General features: G+C 33.8%; 1 protein-coding gene across 5 annotated transcripts in view; it reads right to left on the bottom strand.

The window, feature by feature from the left end:
* Positions 1-26,700, bottom strand: part of LOC123715554 (supervillin-like) — a 156,249-nt gene that overhangs the window by 44,076 nt on the left and 85,473 nt on the right. For all 5 annotated transcript variants that reach the window (XM_045670662.1, XM_045670664.1, XM_045670663.1 and 2 more), the window contains one exon: positions 25,714-25,820. In XM_045670662.1, coding sequence (XP_045526618.1) covers positions 25,714-25,820 — 107 coding nt within the window. The remainder of the gene's footprint in view (positions 1-25,713; positions 25,821-26,700) is intronic.

Raw genomic sequence — 26,700 nt, 5'->3', positions numbered from 1 at the left:
GCACACCCTACATCCACCCCATGTATGTACATGTATTTAATATATTTGTATTGATTTTTCTCTTTAAGTTTTGTATATATTATGGATTCCATCTGTGGCTACACAATTAGTATAATTTTTTTTATATAGGTATAATTTTTGTTAACTGTAAACATTATTTTATTTATAAATGTTAATGTTAAATAAAAAAAATTCAATCATACAAGAGTAGAGTATCACGTAATAAATACAACTTAAATTACATTATACTAATCGTTCACTATCACCATTTAACAGTAAAATATGCCCGATACGGTGTGACTGAAATACAAATAAGCCAGTTATGTAACGATGTTTTGGTTCTATGACCCGTAGTTAACAGAACTTTATTATTCAAGATCAGTCCATAGTTATTTTAAACTCGGCTTTGCCTGCGGCTTGCTCGCTTTTGAATTATGTTCATATCGCGAAAATCGTTTCTATAGACATTTTTCATAGAACATTTAAATCGAAATTACACGATTATATCTCTTGGTTCTAGTTAAGTTTATATTGGTAAATAAATATATTAATATAAATAGAATATATTTTATTAATTTTCACTTCGATGCATACAGTACATTAAAATAATTTAATACAACGGAAGGTAACTCGCGACCTTTTCGCTTTCACGCGAACTACTTTAACACACAAAGTTAATCAATGAATACATATATGCAATAACCCTAGAAACGTACAGCTAGCCTCAGATATATATCTGTTTCTATAATTAACTATGAGTGCCAACAAATTTAGTCCATTAGGTTGAAGGTAGGTAGGAGCAAATAATAATTGCCGGCATATATATTCCGTTAATGTCGGTTTCCTTTCTAAGAACTTTTTGACTTACCTAGGAGATTCCTTACACAATACCATTTTTAATTTTCATAAATAGCTAGTGCATTACATACCTGAAACAAACGGAGAATACACAGATCAATTATCGATTTTTTATAGAAACAATGTAATAATTAATTTGATATCGTAATATTCAATCTAACTAAAAACAGAATATTCTTGCTTATTCGTATACACATACACTTCAAAGAGGTTTCTATGTAATATTACTGTTGTTTTACAAACAATAAGGAAGTAAGTTTGAAAACTATCATTCATAATAAAGACTTTTACTTAAATAGTCGTATTCAGATTGATTATTCATGTCATATTGACGTATAAATTACTAAATATAAAAGTCATACGGGAATCTCTATCCGCATCTAGTCGCAGTAGTATTCGCTGTGAACCCACTAACTTTGTTTGAATCGATATTTTCAATTGTAATTCTTTTGGTTGGAAAAGTAAAGGTCGAGTGGACATCGAATAACGGTATCTATTACGTCATCGAAAATCTACTTTTTCTCGTTACGTTGCGAGATTACGTATTGGAGATTATGACGTTATAGCAATGTAACCTCTTCGTTTCTAAGCTAAAAGTTTCACTAATACTTCGACTATTAAGATTATTTGTTGATCCATACCAAAAACAATACGAAAATAATTGTTTGAAAGAAGATCATTTTTATCTTCTTCTTTTTCGTATTCTTCATAACTGAAAGTCATGCCTGACTTGAACAGCCCTCACCGATATTTGTTGGCTGCCGGCTTGCTGTCTCCATACAGCTCTAGCCTGTGCTTGTGTCATGGCATTAGGGTTGTTGAGGCTCATAATGGTCTTGATTTGGTCACACCAACAGGTAGGCAATCAACCCCGACTTCTCCTTCCATCAGCCTCCCATTGCCATTTAATCAAGACTATGCGGGTTTCCCCTGGCAATTGACTAAAGTATCTAAGCACCTTTTTGTTAATTATTGTTGACAGTCTTGTGATATTTAGTTGGTTGAGAATGGATTAGGTTCTTTATTTTCCAACACCACATCAAACGCCTCAATCTGATTTATATTCAGAGCATTTCTGTAGCGATTAAAGAAAAGTCAAGTCCATACTTAGCCTCAACTTTGAACCTTATCCTCCATAAGGCTACAACTATTAAAGGATTAGATGTTTTTATGAAATCAGTTGAATAAACTAATAGACAATTATTTATTTATTTTAATTAAGTAATTTTTAACTGGCTATTATATAGCATACGCCCAGAGGATCAGTTTTCACCATCGACAAATTAATTATAAAGCGTGCGAATTTCCTATGGGAGACAGATGGTCGCACATTCCTGGTTTCCGAAGCTAAGAAGCCATTTTAAACAGTTGAATGCACAAGTTAATGACACTGTCGTACACGTAACGCGATATAACGATTATATCTGCAGTAATGTTGTTGAAATCTAATATAACGGATATTAAAGTACGAGGTCGTTCTATCAATGTCAAAGACAAACGTTTTACTTGAATACGTATAACGATCAAAGCAGAGTTTACCTAGTGTAAAACGTGTGATTGTTAACAACGGGCGGTCGTATATTTGCATCAATGAACAGTAAAAATCCTTGAATACCCTTTTTTTTAATAAATTTACAAGAGATATCAGAGAACAATACATTCTCGGCTAACTTCAGACTAATTAGTGATTTAAATCTAACCTAATAAGAATATTTAACATAGGAATGAATGAATGAATGAATAGTGTCCAATAACAGTACTTACAGTCTTAAAGGGAAGACCTGCGTTTCTTGTGTTCAATTTTCAAAATGTGTGATCACTGTGTAAACATTCATTAAAGTTGTTTCTGTCTTAGGACTTAACGATAGATATGTTAATGTTTTTTGTTTATTAATTGGCTGAGGATAAAACACCTGTTGTTTGTCTAACTCTATCAATTAATTAAAATTGACAAGCACACTAATATATTAAGCGTCGAAGCGATGTTTGTAAACGTCATTTCAACGTAATGGCATCGTTCGATTACATCATTTGTAAGGATTCATCCCCTCTGTGGTTTAGTAGTTGCACATTGCATATAACCTTAGGGTTATGTTTTGGATACGGTCGGCAAGATCTTCTAATTATGGGTATTAACTAATGCCTATCATGCTTACATATGATCTGTTTAACAAAATAAAAATCTTTAATGAAAAGTAAAATGTTATGTAATTTTTACACTTCAGTGAATCGTTTCGAAATGAAACTTAGAAAGTCACAATCTGTTAATCAATTTTACAAGCTTTTCTTCTTTTTTGCGACAAGAAACTCTTAGACAGATTAATGCCTCATCATTATTATTTTCTTATTTCCCAATAGTTTGCTGTGTTCAATAGTTTTCCACTAAACAAAAACGCACCATAAATCGTATTTAAAACAGTATAGTAGTCTTAAAGAAATATTTTTTACGTGCATAAATCGCGTTAATTAACCATGATTCATCGTGCTGTTTACACTACCAAAATATGACCCAGTAATTGCCAGGTGATTCACACATCATTTTCTCTGAATAGCTTACCATCAACATTGCACTGTCAACACGATATAATCTGGAGCACAATTATATCCATACATGACAACAAAACCAGAATTGGGGCCACATTACTTCAGACTTAACGATTGCTATAAAAAAATCTTTAAAAAGATCCATAAATTTGTCTGCTATTATAAGTAAAAACTAATGAAAGTGTTTAGGCAAGGCAAGGCCTTGTTCTTAAAAAAATATTATATTTAATTAAAATTAAAAAGTTTTGTCTGGCTAGTGGCTACTTATTGTCTAAACAATGAGAAGGTAGAAATTATGTGTCGAAATTTAAAAGGTTTACCGATTGCTATAAAACATCTTTAAAAAGATCCATAAATTTGTCTGCTAATTATAAGTAAAAACTAATGAAAGTGTTTAGGCAAGGCAAGGCCTTGTTCTTAAAAAAATATTATATTTAATTAAAATTAAAAAGTTTTGTCTGGCTAGTGGCTACTTATTGTCTAAACAATGAGAAGGTAGAAATTATGTGTCGAAATTTAAAAGGTTTACCGTTACAAACCAAGATTTACCAAAACGTCCCGTCATCCGTTTTGTACAGGAATGCGAGATGAAGGCCAAAGAAAACATTAGTTACAGGTGTTGAAACGCGAAAGCTACAACTTGCTCCAACCATACATAGAATGTGACGATCACTAAGGGCCTGGCGTAATTAGTTGCGCAATGAGTGTCGCAAGCGCACCTACAGAGTCAACGCGGCTTTAACCATAGAATAAATTAAGTAATAATGACTACAGTATATCTTTATATAACGAGTCTGACCGACTTTGGATTTGCCATTGTTAGGAGATAACCTATGAATTCAAATCATGTCCTTGTTCACGAACTTCAAAAATTCTGAAGAAGGGAGGTTTACAATGCAACGTGTATTTTCTCTAAAGTAAATATGACTTCTTTTTTTTCGTATCTAATTTATCTATATATCTACTCTAGTAATATTTATCTTACTTCACTTATTATATAAGACTAAAGAGACATTGCAATAATTTTCAGAGTTCAGATGGGATAGCCTCTAAATTTAGGGAACGTTAAGACATCCTGGCAGCTTACCTATTGAAGTACCTATCACACCTACATTCTAAGCGGTAGCAATATGGCATAATTTAATATTGGTGTTTCAAGAATTATCTTGTGAGATGATATTCAAAGGACCAAGTTAAGAACCTTGTGCAACTCGTGTCGCAACACAGGTGAGCACCTTTCAAGTACATTAGTAATTCTATTGACTCCTACATTGTAGGTTAGGAAACTGAATTTATTAGGTAGTATCGAGCGAAAGAATCTATAGATAAGCCTGTTAAAGCAAACCTAGTGATATATGAAGAAAAGTAAGGAATTAAGAAGTTAAAGCGAAACTAGTTAGACGATTTGTAAAAAATCATATTTTATTATAAATTCACGCAGCTTAGAAGGAGAATTAGAGCATGATTGGATTAAAATAAAAACTATAAGTTGTGAGCAAAAGCTCAAACATATATCAAAGTAAGAAGCATTCATAAATAATGATTGACATCAGGAATATAATCTTTAACAGGTGAAGCGCAAACGCATCCCAACTTTTTGCTTATACTTGCCATAATAACTTCTTCGTTCAATCGTTCAAATTCAATTTACGCGAGGCTTTTTGCCGTGCTGTTTCTTAAAGGAAACCAATTTATCCGACACTACGGTATCGTCGATAGACAAGAAGTTCTGGACGATGTAATAGCAAGTAACAAATGACGTGTTAGCCGGCTTGACGCCACCTGCTGTGATAAAGCTCGTTGAACTTAAAGTTTATATGCGTTTGATTTTTATGTTTTACATAAAACAGACACAGATTATACAGTAAAATAATGTTTGTCTACACTAGACAAGTTAACACTCGTATGCCGAAAAATAAATTCCAAAATAATATCATCTATTATCTCTCTATATTTTCGTAACATATCCATGACATTCCGTATTTACTGCATAGAGTTGGACTTTCCAAAATTTCTTTATCTGCATCAAATGCCAGAATTTGAAGCATCTAAGCCCCTATAACCTTGAAAAAGCTGTGAATCAGTCAGAACTGCTTTTTCTAAAAATCATGGTTTGCTTTCCGTTAATCCAACATTACAACTCAAGTACCTTTTAAGGGCAGAATGAGTTAATTACTCGAGTTATCTTAAAATGGTGTAGGCGGGAAATTTTAAGTCCATAACCAAATTGGGTATATACAACATCAACGCTTTATACGGTATCACGCGTAGCTTTGAGAAGATCCTTTTCTGTTTTATTAATTTTAGTACAGTTATTTTTAGAAACGTTTTACAAAAAACACATTTTAAGCAAGGCACGGTTGTTGTTATATACTAAGACAATAAACAAAATGTTTAAGGCGTGGGTAAAAATAAATAAATTTTCACCAAATTCCTTGTGTCTATTAATTAACGGGCCTGATCAATAAAACTGTAGGCGTCTAGTGTATTAATATTTTTTTCTGGAAAATTACAAGAAATTTACTAGGACCAAAACATTGGTACTTGCTACTTGAAGCTTACAAAAAATGTATGTACAAGAACTTGAGTGTCTACTGTGTATTTGTTTAAAATGTATTTGAACTAAGAGTTATCCAATAATCACACAAAGTATTAATTATTATCATTACAAACCCGCTCCCTTCAACCGTTAGAGGACGACCACCTCCCACGGAAGCCTTTTACCGTGCTGATAATATAACTTTGTAATTCCTTAATCTTATGTTTAATGGAAATTTGTTAGCAATTAAATCTTTTTAGATAAAAGTCTCACAAAATGTTGTTTATAGCCTACTATTAACACTGCAATGTTACAAGAATCTGATTAGCACCATAAGTTTCCAATAGGCAGTTAGCGATAATATAATAGATTTCGAAAAAGTCCATTAATTGAATCCACCAATGAAACTGTAGTTTCCAGATATTTGATAATTGGTAATTCGGTTAGAGCTGTAACTGTAACTGACTTCAAAATTAATTACAAAAGCAAATTACACAAATAAGGTTTCAGAGATTGTCTAAGCTTAATAAATAGAATTCTATTACTTTGAAATACACACAATTTGCAAACAGCAGCAGTTTTCACTGCAAATTAGTTTAAGCGTATCATCGGCAGCTTTTAAAGCTCTGGCTATATAACTTCCCCGATATTGTTTTGTTTTTGATGGGTATTAAAGTATAGATTTATAAAAGCTTCTTTTGATTGCTGTTCACTAAACTGGCATTGTAATGATCAAAGGTGAAGGCTTTTTAGTTTTAAATGTCAAAATAAAAAGCCTAATACATTATAATATAAAAAAATTAACATAATTAAATGAAAAGGAGGGCAACTGGCGGCCATTCCAACCAACCAACCAATTTAATACGTTGTTCACAGGTCTCAATCTAGATTGTGACTTTAGATGCTTTCCGTTTTTGTTTCTTATAAAATAGGGAGCAAACGGGTATGTAGCTCATCTGATATTAAGTAATATCGCCGCCCGTGGACACCCACATAACCAGAAGGTTCGCAAGTGCGTCGCCGGACTTTTAAGAATTGGTAAGCTTTCTTCTTAAAATACTTCAGTGGCAACTGCTTCTACATATTGGTGGTGCGCAGCAAAAATTGACTATAAAACGCTCAGTTCTGACACCTCGAAGTATCACTTTACGGGCACCTTTTGAAATACGGGTCTTATAGCTGAATCATAAGTCTTTTCAAAAGTAAAGAATTCATTGGAGCTGCAAAATGGTTGTATTCTATTACAACGATAAGCCTTTTTAGTTCAGGAAACAAATGAGTGCCGCTTACATAGCTCAGACTACTAACGATGTTAAAACAATCTACTCATAGTATTTCAATATATATCATGTACGATCCAAAGAAGCCTTTTGAGCAAGAGTAATTGATTGTCCGTTCGAAACGAACGCATCATCAATCAGCTGCGAGTCAGCACTGTACTTTGTATTTCTCAGAAAACAATTTGCGTTTTCATTACACTTTAATAGCAGTAACCGTAGATTATCTTAAATTTGATATATAATATTTTTATGTGTATTTGTATATCAATTTGTCAAACATTATATTTGTATTGCGATAGGTTTATCAGATTCTATTTATTGACTACAGAAGGAGTATTAAAAAAACCTTAATAGAATCCAGATTAAAAGATTCGAAAAGAGAAAGACAAAGGAGACGTAGTGCAGGAGGCAAATGCTAAGAATACCGAAGCGCACCAATACATCGATTTTGACCCACCTCCGCATACGGACTCGCTATCATATGCGGATCATATTCGGCCGAACAATGCGCAAAGTTAATGAGAACTTTGAAAACTGATTGCGGTTGGTAACACAGAAGGCAAAAGATCACGTGTCCTTTCACCAACCAGATGGAGCGATCAAGCAAAAGATTTATCGCCCTCAAAACTATACAATGTGATGACACAACAGACTTTTCCTTGCTGGCATGAGTCAGACTCCTGTCCAGGAAAAGATGCTATGGCGTTCAGACACGAGTTACCGACTGAAGAAAGAGAATCTAGGTTAGATTAATAATTTAAATGACATAAGAAGAAACATACTATAAGCAAAACTCAAATTTAAGTCCCGTGTAACAAGTTTTTGTACTGAAGGTTAAAACGTACCGTATAATTTAAATCATTATATCCTAACCACGGTAACTCTTGTTTCGCAATGCAAAAAAAGCCACGACGTGGTCACGCAATTTTTTCATTACCGACTTTGTCATATACATTTTTTCTTTTCTACCTTCAGTACAGATCGGATCACATTCACGGCAAAGGCCTATTTCAGCATTTTTAAAATATCCATGCCTTTCTTTCTCCTTTTGCTTCCTGCTAACGCTTCTATATCTAAAGCCCACCCGTTATCTGTGGATCTTGCTATATGCCCCGCCCATTGCCCATTGCAAGTTCTGTTTTATATTATACAATGCTTATTTTTTGCCCTTTCGCCTGAGCTTGCATATTTTAATAACTAACTGAAAACATACATATAAGTTGACTTAGATACACAAAGAAAAATATCACAACGCTCAGAAAAATATTGCAGACCTATTTTATCTTAGCGTATAATATATCAATGGTAGAGAGCTGCAGTACCGTAACGTAACGATTCAGGAGATTCAAGACGTCTACCAATCAAGAAAACCCCATAGGAATCGAAGGGTCGCAAAGGTTAATGATGCAGCTATTTCCTAATCGTGCCATTTGCAATGTACGGACTCTAATCGTGTGTATGTTTATATGTTTGAGTCAAGAACATGAACATTTGCTCCCGATGTTATCCTCAAAGGAGAAAATTAATATCGGAGAGGGTTTTGGCTTTTGCTTAACCTGAACGGCTTAACATGGAACCTTCAGTATCATGCTACGCAATTCAGAAGAATTCTAAAAGCGTTTTACTACGCACCAGGGACGCTATCAAGCTATTTAGTCTTTTTTTATTTTTAATGATTTTTTTTTATCATGTTTCGATCTCATAATTGTATGGAAATCATAGAAGTGTCTGGACGAGTGAGAAGTACTTTTCAGATTATTGAATTGTTACAATAATGCAATTAATCGCGCCTCCAGCCAGATTATGTAGTATTCAGCGGCAAACGCTTAGTAAGGGAAGTAATAATATTTTTTGTTTTCGACTCCGGTTGTTTTATTGTCTTTAATAAAACTGATATTTTATTTAATAATGAAAATTAATAAATTTTTGAATACATACTTTTGTAACTTTACATTTGTTTAATCTTTAGATTTGATTTAATCTTATGCTTATCATGATCATTAGAATTGCGATGCGCAAAATCGAAAATTAGTCGTCATTAAACGATAAAGGAACAGACCACCTATTACGACAATGAGCTAATCGACTGATAGTACATGTGTGTGTAAACAAACAATTTGTGTCATCGGCATATGTATGCAATTTGCGTTCATGAATTATGAATAATTACTTCATACACCTACTCGTATTTATAAGGGATATTGTAGGCCATTTAAAAGTTTAAAAGTTAATACTTTGGAGATAGCATGTATACAATGCTTTTTTGATAATGTTAATAGACAAGTAGGCCTTCTGTGTATGATCTAAACATATCGTGGATGTTTGGGTTTTAAGACATGCCAGTTTCCTCACGACGTTTTCCTTCACCGTAAGCGCAATTGCTAATAAAACAAAAAATTCCCAGTCATGATTCGAACGTACGACCTCAGTCTAAAATTATACGTACCTAACTTCGTTTATTTGTAAAGAACCCTTCTAGCGTTTGAGTAGTTTAAAAATAGTACTACTTACGACAAAAACATAATACTCTAATTATATGAGCTACGATTATATTAACTAAATTTTTTAAATGTTTCTATTGCTACACTATAAACGTAAGTGAAACATGCTTCTGGGAAACATTTATGTAATTACGCCAATAAATTATTATTATTTGAATTTACTTCTACTTAAAACGTTAAGATAAATCATTATTTCATTGGTCGTATTGCGTGTTTTCCAAACAATAAATAAAGGAGAAAACACAACGCTAAATTAAATAATTAGTCAATCAGCAAAGAAATTATATCAATTGTGATAAGATAATATAAAAATCAGTGTTGCGTTGGTGAAAATGCATTTCGTAGGATATTTTAAATATCTTTCAACGAAAGATTTTTTTACTACAGCTATGGAAACATGCAGGCGGTTCCGCTCTTATAGCGGTTCCACGCACGGGAGGAATTCAACACCTAGTGCCAACAAAGCTCTCGACTGGAATCCTCATAGGCATAAGGAAACACGGCCGTCCAAAACAGAATTGGCAACGAAGCATCAATGCCGAGGCAAGGGAAGCTACAATGATGTGAAAGCAAAGTAATAGAGCTGCAGGACCGTACAGGCTCCCTTGTTACGTTGGATGCCCCACTCAGGGGACTATAGGACATAGGACTTTAAGTCAAGTAAGTCAAACTTTTTAAACAATTTATCATTGCACGCACCAGCGACTATACAAACAGATGATAGTACGCATGTGTTATCATATCACGCATAAAATGTCCGACTAGCTGAATAAGATAAAGATTATTAGCGAAATAAGCCCTTTGACCTATCAGAATAATTGCTCCATTTATAAAGAGAAAGCCGCTTTCACGACGGAAGTGCCTATACGGACGGACAAAGACACTCTTAAATGTACTGTCATTTAACAATTTTACACAACCCAATGATAACATTATAATCAACTTGAATAATTCAATTACCCCAGACAGTAAGCGATATGTTTTATTTGAAAAACATAAACCTCTTATTAAAATAAAGTAATATGCACCTATATATAAAATGATGTTGGCCAATGACAGTCAAGAATGACCATTGAACTCAAGTGTGCGCAGGTGCCTGTGCTCTATGTGTCATTAAAAAAAACCACTTTATATATATATATGTCTTACTGCTAAAAACAGTATCACCAGACAACTGAAACTAAAATTGGCTAAAAAGAAAGATTGAAAATAAACAAATTATTATATTATAAAATATAATAATAAAATAAACAATTTATAACCCAGAATATAATACAAACAATAATTATAAGAAAGGATATTATTGTTCATATGTAAAAGATGTATACGGGAGTCAATTCTACTATTCGACCTTCCGAGACTGATAATTATCAAAGATTATGTACAATATAGCAATAAATGCGACTTAAAACTATAATTTAACGGGTAATATAAATTAAAACTAAATTTTGTATTAAAAAAGAAAGAGAGGATATATTAATCTTTAATTCATTATATACAGGTACATATAATGAGTGTTGTAAATTGTGCCGTGCTCTGTGACGCGTATTTACACAAGTGTATTAACAATGTTACATTTATTGAAGGTTAGCCATTTTAGAGATTTTTCCTGGTGCAATAAATATAATTCGCGTAATAAAAGTTCAAATTCACAATTGTTTCTGCATATTAAATAATTTAATATACGGAAACTGAATACTTAAGGCAAATTTGATAAGATAGAAGCCTAATTCGTAGGTACCCGTAAGGCATGTCTTTTTATTTTCTAATGAGCTGAAAATGCGCTTACGCATGCCCGCGCCGAGCTTGACGCGTGGACTGTCGGGCTAGATCTACACTCAAAACCACAGCTATTCAGAGGGGTAGCTAGACCCCACCCACCAAACACACCTCAGCCCTTCACACGCCCTTAAGATGGGCCCACGGGGTGGGCCAGGCATTCTACCCAAGGAAGGCATACGTCTAGCGTAGCCCAGATACCCCATGCCTGCTTAGTCTTTAATTACTTAACATATTATACTCGATAGTCCTCCCTTAAAGCCGGCAACACACTCACTAACATGAATGTTCATGGGCTGCCTTTTACGAGTGTTGTGTAGGTTCTCTTGCCCACCATCATATAAAAAATAAAAGGTATATTACCCAGTGTATATGGTTGATTTAAAAAAGAACATTTTATTGCGATTTCTGATACAAGTCTTATTTTTGGAGATTATAACCAGCATTAACCTAGATTAGTCTGCAACGCATTAGAGCGTGCATGTTAAGTAAACACGTAATATTTACATGACCACAGATTAATTCGTACTAACGAGTATTATGTAGTCACATTTTGAAGCAGGTTTATAAAACAAAGTCAAGCAATTACACCGAGCCACGCGCCTTACCAAATTATCAACGGAGGGATAAAATAAATCAATCAATAAAAGGTCTGGGCCTCAGATTTTTGTATCTGTTTCATGATCATTTGTTAATCGAATAGGCAAGTAGGTGGATCAGCTTTCTGTGCTTGACGCACGCCGTCGACTTTTTGGGTCTAAGGGCAGCCGGTTTCTTCGCGACGTTTTACTTCACCGTTCGAGCGAATGTTAAATGTGCACATAGAAAGTCAATTGGTGTACAGCCGCGGATCGAACCTACGACCTCAGAGATGAGAGTCGCACGCTGAAACCACTGGGCCAATCCTGCTCTTATGGATACCATACTGGTCTATATAACTTATGTCAAACTATATAACTAAAGCATGGTAACAAAATATCGTATAATATACAAAATATATTACACAAAATAGCATTAAGAAACAAGCCATAAACAATTTTTAATATTAAAATTGTACTCATTAAGTTTTATTTACAGCGAAGCGTAGTTCAACACGTTTTTCATATTTATGACTTAATTTTTTTACATTATACCTACGAAACTAGTGTTGGCCTAGTGGCTTCAGCGTGCGACTCTCATCCCTGAGGTCGTAGGTTTGAGCCCTGGCTGTGGAATTTCTTGGAATGGATTTTCTTTCTATGTGCGCATTTAACATTAGTTCCTACGCTAAAGGAAAACATCGTGAGGAAACCGGCTTGCCTTAGACCTAAAAAGTCCAAGGCGTGTGTCAGGCACAGAAGGCTGATCACCTACATGCCTATTGGATTAACAAATGATCATGAAAAAGATATAGAAACCTGAGGCCCAGACCTAAAAAGGTTGTAGCGCCATTGATTTATTATTTATACCTACTAAACCGAATGTTATATCGAGTGTACCGAATTCTCACATATCATCCAAATCAAGCTATTCAAGCGTGGTCCCACAAAATAAAAATGCGATATATTTTCCCGACTCGTGTTCCCGCATTGATGCTGCGATCTGAGCGTTGTATGCGCGCGCAATAAATAATGGGCGTGGCAATATAATGAGTTATTTTCCTCTAGGCATACTCTATAAATATTTTTATTCTTCTATTGAACTCCATATTCACGATAATCCCAACATCCATTATTATCCAACTTCGTTTTTTAAACAAGGCTGTATTTACAAATTATCTATATCGCCATTACATGGTCGACATGTTACGCTTGTATTTCTAGATTCAGGAAATATTTACACTTCAAGAGTCCACCAAGGTTAGTAAAATGTGATTCTAATAATTTTGGAAATGTTTTTGACATAAACACTGTGTTAATGAAACAACTGTACCATTGTGTAGCTTTATAAAGCTCTAGATTTGGGAAATCAATACTGTTTGATGTATCTCTATTATGTATACCAGTGGAAACATTTAATTAGAAAACAGAATTGTATTATATCATATTGTACAGTTGCAACAGTCTGTCAAACTAGCTAGCCGTGTTTTCAATTTCCAAAAGACAGCGGAAGTCACTAAAATAGAACTATCAATCGGCCAAAAATAGAGAGCATCTAAACGAATACCCAAACCAAGACGTTTAATGCTTCCTACCACTTGAGACGTTTAACACTTAATGGATAAGATATTTTTAAACTCTTAATCCCGTTTCAAGTAATGGAATCCATTTATGACTATTTAATTATTGTTGTTAATCCGTCTCACCAACACTCTTACTGCGTAGAAGATATAACTAACACAAACTTTCGATAGAACGCCAACACAGTCCTACATTAAAATATCTTTAATTAATTTACAAAAGTCTGCCAACGCTCGGCACTCTCATACGTAAAAAAATGAAATACTAGATTTAATGTGTCAATCACTTATAGAACAAAAGAAACGCGAAGAGAAAAATCACATCGATACATAAATTATAAAAACTAAAGGAAAATCGATTTAATGATCGATTCACAAATTTGATGGTGTTTTTGGCTATATCACAACATTAAATGACAACTAGGCAAGCTATGGCTTTATGAGACATATATTGGGAAACATAGCATGGCCACTGGGTTTTCTCTGCAGTCTTCTATACGTAAGCACTATACTACGGTGTTTTACAGCGTAATCCTAAACGTTTACATGGAAATTACTATAAATTAACTAAGTTGCGTAAATATAATCACCACAAAATGCCTTAATCCCCTTACGCAAATATAAACAGTATACAAAATTGCAATGATGTCACTCAAAACTAGAAAGGTGGTCGGTCAAGGTTACGTATAATATATACGAAGATAAAACCTCATTACTGACTGGTATAACCTCGAGTGCACTAAGTTCAATACCGCAACAAAACCACAGTATCACGTATTATTTAATATTAATCAAAACCTTCAAAATAATTGAAAATTTTTATTCAAAGAATCAAGAGTACAATGAATTATGCAGAATATAAAAATGTGTCGTATAAAAACTATAAAATTAAATTCACGCTTTGAAGCACTGGATGGTAAAAAGGATAACGACTGCGTATTTCTTAATGATGCCCTTAATACATAAAAAGTAAAGAAAACAACTTTCCCGTAATGTCTAGGAAACGCACTTTCCTACAGAGATCTGCTGTGCACTTCCTGGAATACAAGACATGGTGAAACTTGCGATATGCTCTGAATAAAAATTAGAGAAGTTCGGATGTTTATCACGAAAAGGGGAAATGCTCATGTCAATAGTGAAAGTCCTTGTATATTCGCGTCGCGTGCCTTATAAGATAAGATAGTTATATTAATTCGTTACCAGCTCTCTCCAATTAGCCAATAGAATAACCCGTTGATCAATACTATTGTTAAAACTTAAAGCCGATAAATTTCTATTCCTTAATAAATTTCTGACAATATGTCTTGAGTTTACCCAAGCTCTTCAATTCGAAAGCATCAGTATTGGCAGAGTTTGATGACCGGCGTAGCAGACTAGAGGGTTACACCCTTCAAGTTCACAGGGGTAGGGAGCGCGACGCAACGCGGTCCCGTCTTTCGCAAATAAACAATCTACACAGTGCATTTATGAAACAAAAATTAGATAATCAAAAAGTAATTAACCAAAAACCTGTCTAACACATCCGTTTATTCGGTATTCGTAAACAAAACTTGTATTTGTAAACTCACCGTCAAGATTGAAAACCAATAATCCGTCGATAGTTACGTATCCATTATCACATACACTACACTAATATATTGGACTATTTATTACTAACATATTACACCCAAATATTGGCGTGTCTGGCAAACGTCAATTCACAACATTAATCCAAACTCCACGTGTATAATCAATTGAACGAAACAGGTGAATTTATGTGAAATTTTGTTTATCGTGAGTTCGATCAGCTGTTGTGAACGACCGTTGCGTTGTATTGACGGGCGCGTATGCCGCGCGCGACTGAAAACTGACTCGTTTGGCTCACCGCTGCTCGCACTCGCAAAGCTTCTTACTACAGTGGAGGCGCGGTCCATTACACACACGTATAGTGTACACTACACGTAAACAAACAATACCGATGCATTTGGGAAGTACAATTCAACACACGAAACATACCAAAATGCTATTAGGATTCGTGAATTGACATTAATTAACGTGTACATGTTCTGCAATTGAAACATTTAATTCCAACAGATAAAGATAGATTACATAACATTAATGATAACAATTATAATATGCAAAACAAGCGATATGGTGCTATCAGAGCAGATAGTGCAAATGTTGGGTTGGGTAAAGATCCGAAATAAATCAACAGCAGTTACATCTTCCTGGATGCAGACTTGGTTATTGTTACCGTATAACAAGTCTATTGTGCAAGCATCTGCCGAGCAATCTATTCAGATGTGACCTTTGAGTTACCGCTTCGTGTAACGAACACGTGCTAATTTAAAGGTAAGGCAAATCTTCTATATCGCTTCCTAAAATGATTCATAATTACTAGCTAAAATAGAGTATTCTAAGGGTAACAAAAACTGGTATAAAAACAGACATCCATTTTGGGAACGTGAGAAAAATGTGACAGACAAATAAACTTAAGAAATTGGAAGGCTGGGACAATGTTTTTATTGATTCACGAATAGATCGAAGGCCACCGAGTTGTTGTCTTTAAATTATCCGGTTCGACAGTGTTAACCGCTTAATTTCTATAAAAACTCTCTTTTCGTATTCTATAATTGTAGACATTACGATTGGTTATTTGATATTTTTAAATGTCAACGCTTTAATTATTTCGATCGCTCGTATTTATTTGTGTTATGAGTAATAATTCAATATTTTAAAGACAAGAAGCATTCATAGGAACCAATATCTATTGCATATAGCGGATACATCAGTAAGTTTACGAGCATTATCTCATACCCATTAACCCACATCCGTACAATTGCGTTACAAGACTTACAAGTCGGAACAAAATCAGTACACCGTGAGATACCAATGTTGAAATCGAGAGTCGAATTGTATGACTCTTATATCCATTACAATAAGAGCGTTATCAAACATTTACGTAACTCTTGGCGACATTCGTCCAATTGCCATTAATAAATCATTAGAAATTTAAACACTGTAAGATTTAACTGTGTTATGACTTCTTCTAAGGTAAATTTGGTTTTACATAATTTGCGGTCTTATTTAAAGGTATTAGCACAAGCTCGTAGTAACAAACACACGCCTGTAACATGCTAGTTACAACAAACTTCGTTGATATTCACACTTCGTATCCACAATCCAAGTATACCTGAGGCATCTCTAATAAAATAACAGTCTAGACACAGTCTAGACGCAATAGCCACTAGGAACTATTTACGACCCTTAAATCGATTACCCCAGAGAAGTCACCGACAGTAATTTACACCGTTTTCTCAAAAAATACTATAGATATATTCCATACAAGTTTATGATAGATGCCAAGACCGCGTCTAGACAGTCCTGGGTGTAATAAAATTATGATAAAATAATATTTTTTTTATAAAATCCTCACAACTACAACACACTAAAAGTTCTTGACCGTAGAAAACTATAAACGTTTGTAAGTCTCTCAAATGAGAAAAAAACAATATTTCGAAGTAATTTTTATCAAGTCGGTACCTAACTAGATTTTAATTAAGTAGACCACATGATTTACCTATTTAGGTCTGGGCCTCAGATTTCTGTATATTTTTCATGATTATTTGCCAATCAATCAAGCAAGTTGGTGATCAGCCGCCTGTGCCTGACAAACGCCGTCGACTTTTTGGGTCGAAGGCAAGCCGGTTTTCTCACGATGTTTTCCTCATAGAAAGTCCATTGGTGCACAGCCGGGGTTCGAGCCTACGACCTTTGGGATGAGTCGCACGCTGAAGCCACTAGGCCAACACTGCACGCTTTGCACTTAAGAACAAAGACTGTACTTGTCATGAAAACTCGGAAACATTGCGGTTAATCTTTACCGATTAAAATGATCTATTTTAATAGAACGTATGTTGACATGTTACTTCCTATGTCCATAAATGGTCATATCGGAAGCAAAATCACAATAAGCCTCCGTTACGGTGTAATTGCTTAACGTGTGAATATTGAAATCTAAACTCGGGAACCAGGAAGTTAGATATTAATAATAACGAAAGCTTTCTGTCGATAGTAACTAGTGTTTCTGGAGTTTAATAAATTAAGATAACACATTTTTAATAACAGAAACCAACACTAAAATATCTATTTATAGCAGACTTTAGAAGGCCTCGAAAGTGATAATTCAGTTTTTAAGAAAATAGTAAATATGAAATTTCTCAAAAATAATAATAAAATAAATAACTATTCAAAAATAGAAATGTCACAAACATTTTTGAATTGTTCCTCGTGTACGTCATATTTAAAAGCAATTTCAATGTTCCGAATAGCCGCATCAGTCATTTCTAAAACTGTGGTGTAAAGGATATTGAAAGAACAATAACGAAATCGCGTCATAATATGACATTATATGAGTTTTTGCCAGCGCATTGAGTCATTCATAAATACAAAAGGTACAAACATTAACGAAAGAAAAAAGCAAAAAAAGGATTTAAATACAAACAACTAAGAAATACCTAATTCGACTGAGTTGTATGATGGTGTGAAAGTGATATACGCGAGCGTCTGTATGTGGGGTGTGCTAATGATGCAGGTCATTTATCGCTATAGATATTCTTAATACAAGCATATTCTGCGATAGCTTAAACAAGTCGAGGCCTAAATAGTGGTCGTTGTATGTCCTCTTTGAAATTAACACCCAAAGTATACAGTGGTCATGCTCCAAACAGGTCATGTAGACAGCAGATGTTTCCTTTAATGAGATGGTATGGTAATGGAAGTATTTTACGTTAAAGCTTTATACATTGTGAAACTCATCGCTACTGAACCTTAACTTAGATCGCGTAAACCGTACCGCTTCGAATCAGTTGTCAAATCATTATAACGGGACGATGTCAGGCGTGAAAAGTATTGATACCGTTGTAATGCGGGCAATTGCTCTTTCCACTGCATACATTGAGTACTTTACTAATTATAGTAGAAATGGTGTTTTATTTTTATATTTTTTTTATAAATGTAAGGGTTTAGACATGAGTCGAATATTGTATTTCATAACGACATATAAAACTTTCTCTACTACATATACTGTACTATATATATATATAAGATATCTCATCAAGAATCTAGATTAAAATTCAACCTGACCACAAAGTAGTTAAGAAATAGTGATTTCCTATGTTGCGCATTTTAGGAAGTCTAGATAAAAGTAGAACATTAAATGTCCAAATAATGAATTTTGAAATTACAGTCAAACGACGACATCGTTTTTTATGTAATAGGAGGCAAACGGACAGGAGGCTCACCTGATGTTAAGTGATACCGCCGCCCATTGACACTCACATTGCCAGAAGGCTCGCAAGTGCGTTGCCGGCCTTTCAAGAATTCACATCTCTACGCAACGCCAACAACATACCGGTTATATTGTAAAAAAAATACAAAGGTCCTGGCTGAATTCTATTGTATTAGGTACTTAATAACAACGTCATCGGCTGTTACGACTATCAGCTTTTACAACTATGAGTAGCTCCTTCGATGTCGTTATAACAGATTTTGATTGTAACTACGGTTCTATCGTCGCAAACGGTTTTGACTGAATTTACTGTCATAAAAAATGAATGCAGTGATTAAAGTATTTTAAATTAGAATTCTTTTTTTTTTAATCATTATTTAGGAACAACGAAAAAGTTTCTTATTCATTTGGTTTGTGACTTATATGAATTCTTAATTTACATACACTAATTTTATTAAATATTATTAATAATAATCATTATTCGTGATCATGAATTCCAAAAAAATGAGTAAATATCGTGATATAAACGTAGCATAAACTCTATTTTACTTAGGTATCAACCTACAAGCTTTTAAATTAGGTCGTAGAAAAACAATATACAGTCAAAATCTATTATAACGACATCGAAGGGACTACTCATATTTGGTCGTTAAAACCGATAGTCGTAACAGCCGATGACGTTGTTATTAAGTACCTAATACAATAGAATTTAGCCGAGACCTTTGATTTTGGTCAATATAACCGTATGTTGTTCTAAATGATGTTGTCGTAAACAAAATAAATTTAGAATTCAAGGGAAAAGACTTCATTATCTAATACTTTCATTGAATACCGAATTCATTAATACAATATTTGATACCATAAACAAATTAATACTAACAAAACAGTTGCGAGATATGTTCAATCATCGCAAAGCTGGGTTTGTAGGCCACGCGCATTGTTGTATATTGTGTAACTTGTAATCGCGTGAGCACACTTTTTAGCGAACTGTGATTCTATGACATGACTAATTGGTAAATTAATAGATCGGGTTACTGGACTACGCATTAGATAACATTATTTCAAGGGAAATAATTTACATACTCTAGATTTTACCAATTCTTAAAAGGCTGGCCACTCAAGCCCTCTAGCAATGTGATTGATGATTCTACGGCGGTGATAACGCCCTTAACATCACGTGAACCTACTGCCCGTTTTCCCACTGTTACATAAAATAATACTCCTGTTTTGTATTATGCATTGCCTTTCGCTGAGTTCAGAGACAAACCTCATGAAACGAGAGACTGCTGAACAGCAGCAGCAGTCGATCAGTTACCCTAGTACATCCAGCGTACAACTGTCATCCCTGAGATCGTTGGTTCGATCCCCGGCACTGCACCAATCGACATTCTCTCTTTGAGCGCATTTAACTTTTGCTCGAACGGTAAAACAAAACCGGCTTGGCGTAGACCCAAAAAGTTGACGTCGTGTGTCAGGCACAGGAGGGTGATAACCTACTTGCCTATTTGATTGCCAAATGATCATGAAACAGATACAATCTGAGCGGAGCTGAATGAACTAATTTTAATTTATATGTGTAGTCTTTGTAGTATTCGCAAAAACAAAATTAACTTCATATTTACAGCACGATTAATACCACAGTATTTTTATAAATATTGTAGCTAAAGAAAAGTATACATATTTTTTATTAAAAGTATATATATTATTTATGTCACTAAAATTCATTTCCTTACATGTCATATACATATCGACATATATGCGATATCTACATACAGGAAGTATTCGTCACACATATTTAAAAAAAAACGTGTTTTCATTATTAATATAACCCAGGTATTACCTAGGAACGTTTTAATGAGTTTAAGAACACGTAAATTTTTAATTAGACCCAAGCTCTAATTTATCGTTATCGCAACTAACCTACTTTAATAAATTCGTGCCGCAGGTCAAAAACCCCGCTTTAGACCGCTAAGTGAGAAATTGCATGTTAAAAAATCTTGAATGTCCAGACTAAATATAGGCATATCTGAATCAAGATTTTTAACAGCCCTTTTAAAGTACGTATATTTCGAGTATTTTTTTATTAAATTTAACTTCAATTTGTTGAAAGGCATTCGGATAGACAATTACAATTAGTATTTTGTAACTTTATCACTAAGACCGCTAATTACAAACATATTTATTTTATATTCGACACAATTAATATTAAAAGCGAACGTGAAATAAAACAGTGACATTTGTTAGAAGACCTATAGGCACGAAACACTATTACACTACTAACTTATTGAAGAACAATACATAAAAAAAAATATTAAGAAATAAATTTTACACCTGTAAGCTGACTAAATTTTTTGTAGATCTATTTTTTAGCCTACGGGGCAACAACAATAGTTCCAAGTCCAAGACCACGAGAACGCAGGTAATGAGTATGAGTCACAGCGGTAATCCCACGTTCGGAGAAAGTTTCCTACTCCCCATACATTACAATGTTATCGAGTCTATATGAACTGAAGACCGGTTTCCTACATTGACAAAGAACATTATTACTTTTGGTAATCAAAGAACGAATGTAAGTATTTGTATCAACTAGACGAAGGGTTCGTTATAAAATTTTCAAGCGAATCATACGTAAAAAAACTTATAAGGACGTCTAACTTCATAAGTATTTTATTCAAATAATTATGTAAGAATCTTCATTATTACGAATACTGGGTTCAATTATTAGCAATTTTTCATTTTGGACAGTTCTTGGGTCATGATGAATCTCTGGAGGAAGCTCAGGTATAAGCCGACCTAGTAATCAGTATATAGCCGGAGTGGAGAAGGAAACGGTAGCTGCCAGCCAGCAATTGCACAGCACAGGACAGGCAACGCTGGAGGTTTCTCGTTTTGGAGGCCAACGTAGTAGCTTCAAGCTCTGTTCGTCTATGTGCGCGAGAGGAAACCGACATTCCTGAGACCCAAAAGATTGCCACAAAAATCATATAATCGCGCCACAGATAAATGAATGTGATGCCAAGTTTTTTTAATGTCTTTTTCTGTCATATTTTTTTAATATAAACATTGTGACGTGCAGTGTACGGAAAAAAAAATTGTGACAAAAACCTAATAAACCTTGTATCTTTCTTCTTTTTTATAGCTACTAGTATGTTTGTCGTTCTGCTGATTTATAAATTTTGTGTTGTATTGTCCACTTAAATAACATTCTGCTGTCATGTTCTGTATTGTATTGCTTTGTATCTTATTTTTTTTATCAGTTAAACTTATTGTGGATATATCCAATGTTGACCAAAATTAACATTTTATGTATGTTTTTTTTTCTTTTGGAGATGTATCTGTTTTGTTTCCTAAATGAACAAATAAATATAGCTAATGTGCCTTTCTTTAGGTACCGAACAAATTAAAATACACGTTTGCAACGTTATACCAATAAACCTTTGATATGTTTTACCTATATGTAGTTTTATGTTATTTTCCCCCTATTTTATGTTATAGTGATATAAAAATAATGTATAATAACATGTATATGTTATTATACATCGAAACATTGAAAATGTTACTCCACACACTTCGATTCTTGATCAAACATTGACAAAACACCGATTGTATGTAAATTATGCCCACAGCATCATTTTCAATGTGTCAACTTTCGAATTAACCGTCACGCCGCCATGGCGATAAATCTATCACTACGCGATTACGAAACCATTGTATTAGAAGAAATCGTTCGATCAATACAAAGTACTCTAGGTGATTTGTAAAATACTTTATAATGATATTTCTTCAGGACCCCAGTGGCAAACTTAGTATTCTACACAAAGAAGCACTCGAAGTAGTTTGTGTACCCAAGGAATCTCTAAAATTGCACGACACATTCCCACATCAGTCAAACAAAAATACCTAAGATCGTATATAGCATTTTATATTTTAATATTAACGTACCCAGCAATTTTTCACCAAATATAATTTAACTCCCGTACCCGTAATATTTATTTAATGCCAATATGTGATCTGTTCTGTGCGTGCCATAACACGGGTTTCTGGAATCGAACCTCAAATAATAGTTACGACTATTGTTACATTATACATAAAAACAAAGAAATATATATTAATTCACCTAGCACACACTGATATTTGTAATTGAATTCAGCAATTTCATAAATGTCTTCTGTCTAAAGAGAAATCATCAAGAACACTTTCCGGAAGAAAGTAGTTAGTAAAAGGAGAAAAGTAGTTCCAAGTCAATTATGTCGCAACAAATAAATTTCGTTAATAATTCAAATTTTCTTAATTGTCCGAATAATAATCTTTTGTAGAAAGTGTGGTCACCCGAAACAAATCGATTTGTTTACTTTCTTCTATAGTAATTTTAAAAACATTATGCAAAACGATGAAACAAACAAAAACGTGTGAAGCATTTATTTTCTTAGGAGGATACGCTTCTTTGGGCATTCCCTGTAACTCTAAAACTACAAGACAGAAAATATGTAGAACTACACATCAATCCGTGCTCTTTTTAAGGAGACCTCTGTAAAATACTCCTCAGGTTAACACTGTCTACTTCATTAGAGGCTCCCATTCCCTGGGGAGCATCATCATCATCTTTCGCATCATACTGGGGCAAGCATAGGTACGTAAAAACTAAGGCAAGTCCACAAGTAAAAACTGAGCCGCAACTAATTTTATAAATTATATTGATAATTAATTAATAGTATGGAATTACTCTGTAAAAGTGAAATATATATTGTTTAATTTTTAATTACTTTTATTATTACTTTGTAGGTTATGAAAATTGTAAATACAAATTATACGTATGTATCATGATTAAATGATAATTCTGTGATACCTGTTAGGCCTTAATTTGAGGTACTAAAGATTCAACGATATTCGTTACTATGCTGCTCCATAGGACAATCTAAGAACATAATCCACTGGCAATATAGGTTCTAAACTTCTTTATCGGCGTTGGAAAAAAAATTACTTAACACATTTTTCGGTTACGCGTCACATTTTTCTTGTCCCTACCACGGTTGATTCAAAGAGATTCGAAGCCATTAATAACAAAAATATGTAATAACGATAACAATGATAGTAATAAATCTATTACAATTAATGAAATTCTGTTATAATCTTAGTAGTAATAAGGTAAAATAAAATAATTGTATTATTTGTATTCATGTCTATGATAATAAAAGCCTTTTGTTAATCTTTATCTAATTTAACCAATTTCTGTAAAGTCGGATATAGGAGATCCTTACGTGTGTACACTAGTACACGCACACACTTTTTCTTTAAATTTTAACTTTGACGTAGCTCACTCACTGACTATGTTAATTTTTTTTAAAGAATAGTTCAAAGTCTATAGTTGCAATATTTGTAAATATGTGTCCACATAATAATTTAGTTATCTGCTGCATTGTTTTTATAACACCATGCGCCTATTTTAGTTTAGTACTTCTTTTGTTCCAGGTCTTCACATATATAATTATATGGGAAGACCGTGAAAGAGATTTGATAATTCAAATCAATGTTTACAAAATATCGTAAAGCCTATTTTTAAACATTATGGAGTTTTTTTGCCCATTCTTCTCCACATAAAATTACCGTTTGAAGGGAGCGACTAGAGTATTTTTAATAAATATTTTTAACTTGTAATTGTGACTACCAAAAGTGCATTTTTAATAGCCTAGGTTGAAATAAATGCTATCACTTGATGTCAACACAAAAATCTTTTACAATATCTTACAAAACATATTGTATTGCATAGTAAATATTTCTCATTATACCATCGCGTATTACTTGGGACAATGAAAGACAACCTTGTTCTATTTATGATTAATTGCGATACTGTAACAATTTCATAACTTGTAACATCGTTTCAATTAGCAAACTGTGAAATAATTTTACCAAATTTTAATTATGTTTCAATGACGTCAAGTTACATCAAAGCATTCACGTGTAGATTTTCCCACGTGGTATACGTCTACTTTGCAAGACTTTTCAACAATAATCATAACAAATGTTAACTTATTCAAAATCCTCTACGCAAAATGCCTAAAGGTTTTTTTTTTATAGAACAGGGTTGCAACAGGCACGAGCCGTAACCTGATCTTAAGTGATGCCGCCGCCCATGTACGTTTATGTACGTGTATGTTTTAAAAATTGGTACGCCCTTTCATAAAGGACCCTAAGTCGAATCGGTTCGGAAATCCTTCAGAGGGCAGCTGGTTCCTTAGTGGTGGGCAAAAACCGCTGTAAATATCGCTCAGAAGTGGATCGAGGCATACAAAAACGATCTACATTTTCACACTAGTTTTCTATTCAGAAAAATACGGGAAAAGACTCCTTCGACTCTATGTATGCTTAATTTATGACTCCTATATTTTTGTCTCCAAGTTACTTAACATATAACATTTGTAATGCATGTAAATCATAGACAATATAGTCTAAAATTGATGCAATAAGGTTTTGTAAGGTGAATCGTAAAGTTCCTTGCGAATATCAAAACAAAACCAAGGGTCAAAGGTCGAGGTATTAGTGGCCTAGTAAATATTTATTCTATTATTATAAGTTAAACATAAGCTTCAACATTAGCTCGAACGGTGAAGGAAAACATCGTGAGGAAACCGGCTTGCCTTAGACTCAAAAAGTCGACGGCATGCGTCAGGCACAGAAGGCTACCTACTTGCCTATTTGATTAACAAATGAAACAGAAACAGAAATCTGAGGCCCAGACCTAAAGAGGTTGTAGCACCATTGTTTTTTTTTTATTAGTTAAAACCTACCTGTGCCTTGATCGGGTGTTAATCTGTCTAACTTCTCGTCCACCGCTGCTCTCACCATCACTTCCTGACGCGCCTTCCATGGCGTGTGCGGAAATGGATTTGCTCACCTGTTCAGATTTATTATATTATAATCAAGTTATTTTAATTACATTTATCACATTCAAAAATAGATCTATAGAATATATATATATATATATAAATGAATTCCTATCAGTTTGTCTCGCTAAAACTCGAGAATGGCTGTACCGAATTGTCTAATTTTAATCTTGAAATGTTTGTGAAAGTTCAAACGAAGAAAACTTTAAACTGGTAAAAGCGTAAATTAATCCCTATTTCCCTCGGTCACGAAATCACGCGAACGGCTGGACCGATTTCGCTAATACTATTTATGTTGTATTTGTTATTGTCAGAAGAAAGTTCCTTTGAAAAAAAAAAAAATAGCGCGGAATATAAAATAAATTATTAAGTAATCCTGACTTTTGTTTCGATAGCAGTATATTTTTGAGTGCATAGCGCTTTTACAATTCAAACTTTTTTCATGTAACCTTATGGCGTTTGACATATCCGATTTTGACTTTGATTTGACATAACATTGACAGAATGCGTGCTGCAAATCAAAGTCAAAGAGGATGTGAGAAAAATGAATATCGTTCAAAACAAATGCTTCGATCGGAGTTATTATATTGATAAAATACATATAAAATAATTACAGTCACTAATTGTTTATGGCATTAATTTAGAAAATCCATGTTTTTCACATGGCCTGTATCCATGTCGGAATACCAACAAAACTATTTATATACGTATATATAATTTAGTATATCATAAAGCGTTTTTATTTAATTAAACCAATTCGAAATCAATATTCATAATCAAGACAGGAAAACGTCTGTCGGCTCCGCTAGTATAAAACACAAAAGCATCATTAGATTTTCCAACATAGATCGCTTTTAGATGCAAAAAAAATTTGACATCTTTTGTTTTTTT

Source organism: Pieris brassicae, chromosome 10 (assembly GCF_905147105.1).
Source record: "Pieris brassicae chromosome 10, ilPieBrab1.1, whole genome shotgun sequence".
In the NCBI taxonomy this organism is placed as follows: domain Eukaryota; kingdom Metazoa; phylum Arthropoda; class Insecta; order Lepidoptera; family Pieridae; genus Pieris; species Pieris brassicae.
This window is presented reverse-complemented; position numbering and strand designations above follow the sequence as displayed.